Source organism: Diadema setosum, chromosome 9 (genome assembly GCF_964275005.1).
Source record: "Diadema setosum chromosome 9, eeDiaSeto1, whole genome shotgun sequence".
Taxonomy (NCBI): domain Eukaryota; kingdom Metazoa; phylum Echinodermata; class Echinoidea; order Diadematoida; family Diadematidae; genus Diadema; species Diadema setosum.
Window position 1 is genome coordinate 7,289,371 of NC_092693.1, and position 10,394 is coordinate 7,299,764.

At 40.6% G+C, this 10,394-nt stretch overlaps 1 protein-coding gene across 2 annotated transcripts; it reads right to left on the bottom strand.

Moving 5' to 3' along the window:
* Positions 1-1,984: 1,984 nt before the first annotated feature.
* LOC140232658 (uncharacterized) lies at positions 1,985-9,632 on the bottom strand. 2 transcript variants are annotated; one of them, XM_072312762.1, is made up of 2 exons: positions 9,533-9,632; positions 1,985-7,237 (listed from the first exon to the last, which is right to left on the bottom strand). In XM_072312762.1, exon 2 carries the CDS (start codon positions 7,176-7,178, stop codon positions 5,679-5,681), a length of 1,500 nt encoding a protein of 499 aa, XP_072168863.1. In that variant the 5' UTR covers positions 7,179-7,237; positions 9,533-9,632; the 3' UTR covers positions 1,985-5,678. The 2 variants fall into 2 exon arrangements, with proteins under 2 accessions (XP_072168863.1, XP_072168864.1); XM_072312763.1 differs by lacking the exon at positions 9,533-9,632 and adding an exon at positions 8,963-9,017.
* Between the last annotated feature and the right edge of the window lie 762 nt (positions 9,633-10,394).

Sequence of the window (10,394 nt, forward strand, 5' to 3'; positions counted from 1 at the left end):
GCCCAAATTTTTGAAGATTCCTTAATTTGGGGGGATGGGGCCCCCTGGGGCCCTCTGGGTGGGGCATGGTGCCCATTTTGATAAATTGAGATCCTGACCCGCTAGGGATGCTACCTGCCAAGTTTGACGAAAATCCATCATGATGTTTTCAGGAAGAAGATGAAAATGTATAATTCAGGCCCCCATTTGGACCTTCCCCCCCCCCCCCCCCCAAGAGGGGCACCCCTGGATCTGCTATGAACAAACTTGAAACTACAGTCATTAATGTACTCACTCATAGTATTATCTTAGCTCTATAACTCCTGATTCTAGAGAAGATTTTTTTAAAGATTCCATCATTTTGGGGGGTTTGGGCCCCCCTAGGGGCCCCCTGGGTGGGACATGGTGCCCATTTTAACAAATTGAGATCCTAACCCCCTAGGGATGCTACCTGCCAAGTTTGGTGAAAATGGGTCATGGGGTTCTCAAGAAGAAGATGAAAATATACAATTTAGGCCCCATTAGGACCCCTCCCCACCCCCCCCCCTCCCCTGGGTCCCAAGGGGGGCATCCCTGATTCTGCCATGAACAAACTTGAAACTACAGTCATCAATGTACTAACTCACAGTATTAACTTAGCTCTATCACTTCTGGTTCTAGAGAAGAAGATTTCTACAGATTCCTTAATTTTGGGGGGTTTGGGCCCCCCTGGGGGCCCCCTGGGTGGGGCATGGTGCCCATTTTAACAAATTGAGTTCCTAACCCCCTAGGGATGCTACCTGCCAAGTTTGATGAAAATCGGTCTTGGGGTTTTCAAGAAGATGATGAAAATGTAAAAAGTTTACGCACGACGGACGACGCACGACGCACGACGGATGCCGGACGAAGGGCGATCGCAATAGCTCACTTGAGCCTTTGGCTCAGGTGAGCTAAAAATACAGACAAGCATTTTCGATGTAAACTCAAGGGTGCTAGCAGCTCATCACACTACTATCATGTTAGCTTCTCTTTCTTCACAAGGGTGTGTTTTCAAAAAGTGGGTACCTGCTCGCCTTGAACTGCGGTCATTGATCAGAGCTGGTGGATTATTGGCCACCTCAGCCTGTCCTTTGAGACTACGCCTGTCCCATTATGTAAATACACAAGGCTGATTTAATTCTTGGAGGACACGCCTCAGCGATGTCTGCCTGGACCCCAAAGGCTTCATTGTGACATGTGTGCACTGCGCTATGGAAACTGTCCTCGGTCCGCGACAAAAGCTTGCTCTTTGATTACAAGCAAACACTGGAGAGGGGATTTGTCTTGTTATGTCTCTATTGTAAAAGCCAACTGCCATTCACTGCGCTGTACCTATAAAGAAGACACATAATAGAATGTATTCTTCAAGGGAGTCTTTGCTAGACATGCAGACTTTCATTCTCCACCATAGCCGGAGGATTTCAATATAATACCATGCTTGTGCACAGCATCAGAAGCCACAATGTTAAGCTCATCAGAAAGGGAATGTCAACAAAGGATATTTCTGCCACTCAGCACACTTCAACATGCTTTGGAATTGGATCCTCCCTGTTGTTTGCAAGCTTCCTCAGTAAACAAGACATCCTTTGAGAGCCATTATACTCCATTGAAATACACACTGTATTGTCTTACATGCCAAGAACATGCAAATCAACATGCCTCAGATTAGCTACCACATATCGTGAAAACACATACAATGTATTTACTCAAAAAAAAAAAAAGAAAATGACAAGTAAAGTGACAGAGTCCATCACGAAAAAGAAAAGTAAAATCAGAAAAAGCCAGCCACAAATATGAACAGAGTACACAACAGAAAGCCATTGAAAACAGCCACACAACAAGACAGATTGACAGGGTGTGATATGTGTCCTACAGAGCAATTGCTAGTTGAATTCAAATGAGAAAAGACCAAAACAACCAAAATTCAGAACGTCACATGAACAGGAATACATTTATACATGTACAAAACACGTTTTTGTTTGGATATAATGTGATTTTATTCCATTCAATCATATCATTTACAATATGATCAAGGTGACAAAAGTGAAACATTAAATTCTGAAATAAAGGCAAAAACTTTGGTATGTCTTGAGTATATAATAACAAATAGACACATATCTTCTACACTTGCATGACAAAAATACTTATATACATCTGAATAAAAAAAGAATCAGATGTTAAGGTATCTCGAAAGACTTTTTGATAATTCATGAGCAATCAGAAAGACAAGATACTCATAGAAATCAGTTTTAAAGCACTTTCTTATGCTGTGGTGATAAAAAAGGGAGACAATTAATGACAAACGGGCAGAAATATAATGGACGGTTTGACATTGGTATTCTGACACTTAACACCTCACATGCTTAGGCACAATGCTATCATCAAGGCTATGAAGAACAGTGCAAAAATAGCAACCATCATTTTCACTGATTGAGAACTAACAGTCTTCTATTGTACATCATATAATCAGTGTCTGGGCAAAATTGTTGTACCACATAGCACCAATACAATGCAATACAAGGCATAATGAGTAGGAAATAAATTATGCTTGTAGCAGCAACTTATATGACTTCATCTATAATGTACCATCTACCTGATCTCAGATCACTGTATCAGAGGTCTGTCTGACTGAAATACCCATGGATGCAGAGCATGATACACAAGGGGAAAAATCTTCTAGTTCTAATTCTCATGCATCATTCTTTCCAAGAAGTACAGTGTAAGTAATCCTTCACCATCAGTAACTTTTCAAAAGCAGTCTCTTACACATTTTTAGATAGTTTTTGAGGGAGTAACATGAGGCATTTGATGTCATAGCTGCATCATGTGGGCACTTTCTTTTTTCCCACCCAGATTCAAAAGAAACTTGAATCATATGATAACATACATATGTGTATGCTTTTCTAAGACTGACATAGAAAACAAAAGTTTCAGTAGTTTGAAACTTGGCCACTGACACATGATTCATTTGTGTTGATTATACATGTTCTTCACATGGTGTGCCCACTTTGGTAGTCCGAATACATATAATACTGTAAAACTGGAAAGTTTCACACATTTTGTGCGACATGAAAGGGCGCGAAAATAAAAGCGTGCAAATATTTTTGCTGGTTAAATGTGATACTATTTGTATTTTGATTTCATGGAATTGAAAACACAAATTCATTTCACCCATACAGCCACACGTGAAATATCACTCATATAAGTAAAAATATCCACTTTTACATAAAATGCAAAAGTTACCAAATAAACCTTGTAACAAATGAAATAACTATAAGTACATGTACATATGCTGGTGATGTAAAATTCCAGGAATATTGTACTTCAGAGGTACTCATAGCAAATGTGTATGGCAGAATGTCCTTGCCACTAATGGTCACTCATTGGCTGCCATCTTGTTTCCCGCCCTAAAAATAAGCCAACATGCACTTTACAGACGCCTAGCAAGCTCAAAGTCGTCACAGCACGCTTGAGCAAACAATTGCCAGGCAATGCTTGAGACATTAGCAGTCATCCTGTTCATTAGCTACACACAAGTGCCCCCTCGCAGCGATGCTACTTGTTGACAATGGTTGCCATGGAGATGCACAACTGATTGCATTATTGATGGGACGGCAGCTGGGTAGTCATTCAGTTTGCCCAATTGATCAAGCAACTGGATAGGAAAAACTGTCAAGTCTACATTTGGTGCATCGTCATCAGCTCTCGGTACATTAGGTACATTGTATCCGCACTTGCAACAGCTGACTGGGTGGAGAAGTATGGCCATTCTAATGACTACATTTTTCAGAAAATTAACAATTGAGAGCAATTTTGAGTCAAGACGTTTTTTGTAACAGAGCCCCATACATAGGTAACACAACGTGCAGGTGATCTAAAACTGGGGCACCAACCCATTACTGCCTCCAATACATTGCACAATGTACATTTTTGTACATGCCGAGTTTCTCTGCTGACTCAAAAAGTTCATATTTTTAAGGAGAATGTACCACATGCATGACTTTAAAAGGAATGATCAAGAAGGTCCTTGGAAGAAAATAACAACCAAAAACCTCCAGCAATATCTGGTAACAGATGCTTCCAAAAACCTTTCATCACAATTCCCCAATGTACCACTAGTAGCTCGTGACAGAACAATAGCCAGCTTGATCCCTTCAATGAAAACGTACATTGCTCAGCTTCAAACTTATGGAAACGGTTTTTCAAGAAACTAAACAATTTAACATTTCAATTTCAATCTAATAAATGTTCATACAATTGTTTTTTTCTAAATTGCTCAAAATTTGGTGTAGCTGTTACATTAAACACAAAAACATGGAACTGTTGTTGTTGCTGCTGCATATTCATTTCATTGTGCAAGATGCAACCACAGTTTTATCAGCTTATTGCCTCTGATATTTGTAGTTCTTGCCCAGCCCCCCTCCCCAATAAGGAAGTGATGGAATTTGCCTGCATACCAAAGTACCATAAAAAGAACTACTGTAACTATACAAACAGTGTTTGCAGTTCAGTGCAAGATAAAGCAGCATGGGCAATCAATGTTCAAACTCCTCTCTGAAAATGTACATGACATGACACAAGTGTATTCTGGTTCTATCTGGATGGATGTCACACACATAGATTAGTATACAGTGTAGCTCTTTACTATTTTATCAAATACAACATTGACAGAGACTTAGTATTGAGCAATTCAACTGAAGTATTTGCACAGCAGCACAGTCAAATACATCTCAGCAATATGCTCATATGACAAAGTACACATAGATTATGACAGAGCCCTTGGATAGATCTTTATGCATTCAAAGAAATTATCGAAGTCATAACCTGGCCCATAAAATATCCAAATCCCTAAAGATGATACATGCATCATTTTGATATCTGTCCAATCTACCTCTGAACTGGCATGAATATAGACTGAAGTAAAGGAAAAAAAATACTCATCATCTCTTATTAAAGTATAGTGCATGTGGTGCAGGTGGGGGTGCAGTGTACACTTGTTGTAAGTCAACTCTGGCTGTTCTCTGATATCAGCTATGCAAGGTACCTTTCTCTGGTGTTCATATATTCACAGTGAAAAAAAGGCAAAGAATCAGCAAATTATGCTTAAGATACAACATACAAATGTGTAATGAATAAGCTCATGCTAGTGTGAGTATAGTTTACTACATGTATCAACAATGTTAATACTCTCAATATACCATGCAAATATAGAAGCAGCATGACAACATAATGAAGTGCAACCAGAACCAAGTGGAGGGTTTCATCTATCAATTTGATATAATTGGAGTAAAGAGAAAGTCAGCAAAATTGAATATTTTTACTTTTCCACAACAAACAAACAAAAACAAAAATAAAAATCTTCAACTTTTATGCTATAAGCACCAGAGCATAGGACAGTAACAATGTTAAATATGCTCTAAGCAGTCCAATCATAAAGTTTGATTACTGTAACAGTAATTTTTAGTTGAAATGTATCTTGTCCTTCACATACCTTGGTAACCCAACAGCTGCATAGGCAATATTTAGCAATTTATCTTTTGAAAAAGTAAAAAAACAAAAACATAAACAAAAACAGCTTCTCTAGAATACAAAAGGTGGCAAAGATGATAAAAACAACCATGCATTCACTTACATTGCAAATTGATATATAGAAAGCTAATAAATTTCTGAGTGAGACTGTCTCACAGGATTCGTTGTGAATAGACAGGAAGACCTAGCTTGTGTCCACTGACTCCAGGAAGCAGCTCAGATGCCATCGCCCCTGCCGTCTCCCTGTCTATGACACCACGGTGGAGCGGTTCACCCAGCTTGGGCACTCCTGGATCCCCAGACGTGTTCATGTACCCACCACCCAGCTTCACTGGCCTGGCCCGCTTGCCCTTAGACTTGTTCTTTTGCTCCTGCTCGCGCAGGAGCTTGCTGACCGATGCCAGCTCCTGGGCGAGGGGAAACTCTTTGGTGGCCATATGTCTGCCGTAGCCCATGCTGCTTTCAGCAAACATACTCCCATCTGCTCTTCCGCCCATGTGAGGTGCCGAGGAGCGTTCAAGAAGGACCTTGTATGATGGGGTGTGGTCAGGTTCAGACTTGGCACTTGATGGCTTATCAACATAGTGTGAGAGAATCAAAGTTTCTGGATCATGTGACAGGGCTTCGTTGTCATCATGAATCTGTCTCTGGTGAGGGGTTATTTTCTTGAGGGGGCTTAATGAAGAGTCCTGCATGGAGGGAGGTGCCACGGATTGTGCTGGAAACTTTTCATAACTGTTGACTGGACTATGACTAGTGTTCGCTCCATGGGACAGTTTGAGGGTATGACTCTCTCTTGAGGAAGTGCGTTTGTTGAGTTGTCCTACATTTAATTTGTCCACTTTCCGGACAGGCAATATTGGCGTCCCTTGGCGCTCACCTGTTAACTTTGCTGCCCCACCCTCATATTTCTTCCCCTTGATCATTCCAACTGTCAACCTCCGGTCTTCTTCATCCTCAGGAGAGGACACTTCAGTCCTGACATACAGCCCATCACCAAGACCATGAAGCTTCCCCAAAATCCTCTTGCTAGGAAGGTTCTTTTTGGCTGTCCTGGAACTCTGGTTGGCAAAGAATTGACCTAACTTAGCATGCTCCTTGATCCCATTGGATGTCTGTTTCTTTGCCTGATTTAGCGTCTTCTCCAAGTACTCCCTCAACTTGAGAATGTGGTCGGTGAAACCTTCCTCTCTGGACCTCTCCAGAGCTATCCCACTGTAGAACTTCAAGGTGGAGTGGTGCAAGCCCTTGGGATCATACACATACCTGTAAGTCCTTGGTTCCACACACCTCCGCCATGAATCCTCCTCAGACGCCTTCTGCCGGCGTTGCACTTTGATCCGCTTGCTCAAGGCATCGTCGGACTCTCGCTTTTTGGAAGGGGAGGGGTCCTCCCCCCAGGCGTACTTCACAAACGGTTGGGTGTCCTGCCATCCATGTGCTGCCTCTTTCCAATCATTGCAAACAATCATACTGATATAATCGCTCTCCTCACTGGCTTCCCCGCTACATGACAGCAAGGTATCCATCCAGCTCCTCTCATTTTCCTGTGCAATAACATCGTCCACAGTGACCGCATGGTGGCTCTTTGCTCTCCGATGTTCTGCATCATTTTCAGCAACAGAGTCTACCGGTTCCATAGCAACAGTCATACTGTGGCGAGAATGAATGACGGAAGCTGGTTGGTCTCATTCTCCTCAAATGACCAATTCTAATACATAATAAAAAGGAGACAGAGATAATGGAAGTTAGACTGTTCATCCACAGTTTCATTTATGGTACCTAATAATCCTCTTTTCCCCTCAATATCAGGGTAGAGATTCTGCCTGACGTGACATCGTTTGTCGCACAAAAACAAAAATAAAAATAAAAATAAAACCCAAACAAACACAATGATTACGAAAGAGAGTGTGTGGGGTCAATGTCACTATTCCTTTTACTCCAGTCATGAATGTCTATGTCACACACAAGGAGGGGATTATGACAAGAATCACCTAATGATAAAACATCTAAAACATAAGTGTGAATCCCATCCAGAAACATGTACATAAATGTAAATCGAGCTGTATGTTTGTGTTTGACACTTTACCCTCCTGGAAAGTTGATTTTATTACTTTTCTGCTTAATTCAGACAAATAAAACTGATGAAGTGACACAGTACAATCTTTTCAGCAACATTACTTATAATTGAATAGTTCTATAAACTGACTACCGTACTGTAAAAGTGGTTATTTTCACGCTTGGCAGGGGTATAATGAGTTTTGCATGTTTTTAATATCCCGCTATAAAAACATTAAATAGTGCTACATATCACAAGCAAAAATATTAGCATGCTTTACTGTAATTTTCGTGCTAGTTTCTGGAAAGGCGAAATGTGCAAAAATATCCACACCGTGAAAATTTCGACTTTTACACTCTACAGTACTACAAGACTAGTTTATTTAGTGCCCAGATGCCCACTTGAGTCATTTTATTTTCATTTCATCAATCTTTGCATGATTTCTATTCGCACATCCCAATTGTTTTTTCCCCATTAACAGTTAATAAGCTAATAATCTTGACTGCGAGACGATGGTACTACAAAGGGAAACATTGCCAAGGTGATCTGCGAGATTTCTATCAGGCCGAGCCAAAGGCAAGGGCTGACAGACGACACCTCAAGTACATCACCGAGGCGATGTTAGATTGTATACATTGCCAGAGAAATAGGAGATGATATTATCTTAATCGCTTTATATCCCACATCGATTGACAAACTTGAGATTTGATTTCCATCAATCACACAAATTTTTTTTTTTAGAATTATAATCATGCTGAATATTACAACACAGACGGTACAACCGTGGTCTGCGGCAGTTGAATGAACTACACTCACGATAACAAGTAACGTTGATACTGATGTATTGATAATTGTGCGATGTGCACAGATGTGTGCCACTAAAACTTGCTGGCGGAGCTTCCGCGGAGCATCTACCGGACTTGGCCGTGGCCGAAAGATGCGAGTGATACCTTTAATAGGCTTTATCGACTGTAGCCCAACCAGACGCTGTTACTACGCTGTGTCGCTACGTATCTACGTACAGTGACTGGGCTGTGTATAGTTATATCGACTGCAATCATGGGTATGGTAAAAAATTCTAACAAAAAAGCATCACGTACCAGAATGTGACAGCACCAAAGCATGGATGTTGGAAGAAAAATATCTCACGGTCACGTGTACCAATTTAAATTCAAGTAATCGCATTGCCTTGGTGAAATAGACTCTAATTGTCTCTATACTTACATGTATGTGGGATAAAATCATGTAGGGCCTATCACTAAATAATAATCATCTTACTTTAGTTATTACTTCATATATTTTTCAGTGGCGACATCGAACATGGCCACTGAGACTAGTCCCTACCAACAAACTCTAACAGTTAGATCTACTATTTACTACAAGCAAGAGATGCTCAGACAGCTGTCGAGCGCTGTCTTGTGACTCTCTTGAACCTCCGTGGCTTGGGTCCTCCGTGCGTTGATAAATTGAGTAAATCTCGAGTCTAAACCCCAGGCCGGAGCGCTCCTTGCCCTGTAACGTTGGGGCTTGTCGCAGTTAGTAAATCTCCAGCATCTCCTGAATGAATCTTTCTATTATTGTATTATGTTGGTGTTTACCAGGTCCAGGTACTTATGAAAAGTGTTACTTAGTAGGGAAGCCTTGACGTGTACAATTTTAAAGAAAATTTAGCCTGATGCAGGGATCGAGAAGGCGACACACGGACGATCACGAGCATACGACATACACAGCGCTGCGGGATTTGGCACGGTGAATGGGCGATGTGCGTCGCGGGTCGCTTGGCTACCACACGCTCCGCCTTCCCCTCCCTTCCACCCATATTAAACCTGTTCGCGGAGATAAACTGTAAGACTGAGGGTTATACGGTTGCAACTTTGTTAGTTTTCCCCCTCTAACTCTTCAATTGACTTGGAAAAAGCCGCCACACAATGTTACTTATAGTCTTACCATTTTGCGAAGAGAAGTTCGTAACTTCTTGATCACTGAATTTCAGGACCAAAGCGCCTCACTTGAAAACAAGTTTGTGATTCCTTCGGTCCGTCCGAAACTCGGCGTGTGTACAGGGTTTGTACACACAACATACACGCATTAACAACCAGTGTACTTCATTGCGTGCATTTACCGACCCGTTGCAGTTTCTTGGTGCTTCTCAAACCACCAATCAATCCCTCATCATCAAGTGTCCATGATATGGCGCCACCATAGCGAAATCAGTGCGCAACCTGCCATGGAAAATGCGGACCGTCTCAACAACAACAATAATAATAATAATAAAAAAAGATCGAATTTATACAGTGTTTTTTCCCCCTGTTTCTTCTTTACCTTTGTTCATGCTACATGTAATGACTACCAGTATCAGAAGAAAATATTATACGTGGAGAGATGTACGAGGGCCTATGGCAGACTGCGTGTTATCGTTTGAGGGAAGTGGATATCTCTTCTGCTTATAAAGGATAAACCAAAAACAAAATCGTTTTTATTTTCCATATGCCTAATTCTCGTCTCTTCTCGACTCTTCCCTCCATGAACTGACATTTCAATAGACTTTTTTTTTCTGTTATTTTTCTTCATTGCATTAAATTAGAATTCCCTCACAAATGACAAAGACATCAATGTATGTCCATCTGCATACCAATAATCTGGAGTTTCCCGTCTTGACATTTTATTTTTTTTTTCTGCTAAGGAATATACATGTAATATATATATATATATATATATATATATATATATATATATATATATATATATATATATATATATATATATATATATAATTTATTGATGTGTAACTTTAACTTACCAATATTGA

Bases quoted from the DNA above. Each gene is read 5' to 3' on its own strand.
- LOC140232658 (XM_072312762.1), bottom strand. From the start codon at position 7,178: ATGACTGTTGCTATGGAACCGGTAGACTCTGTTGCTGAAAATGATGCA.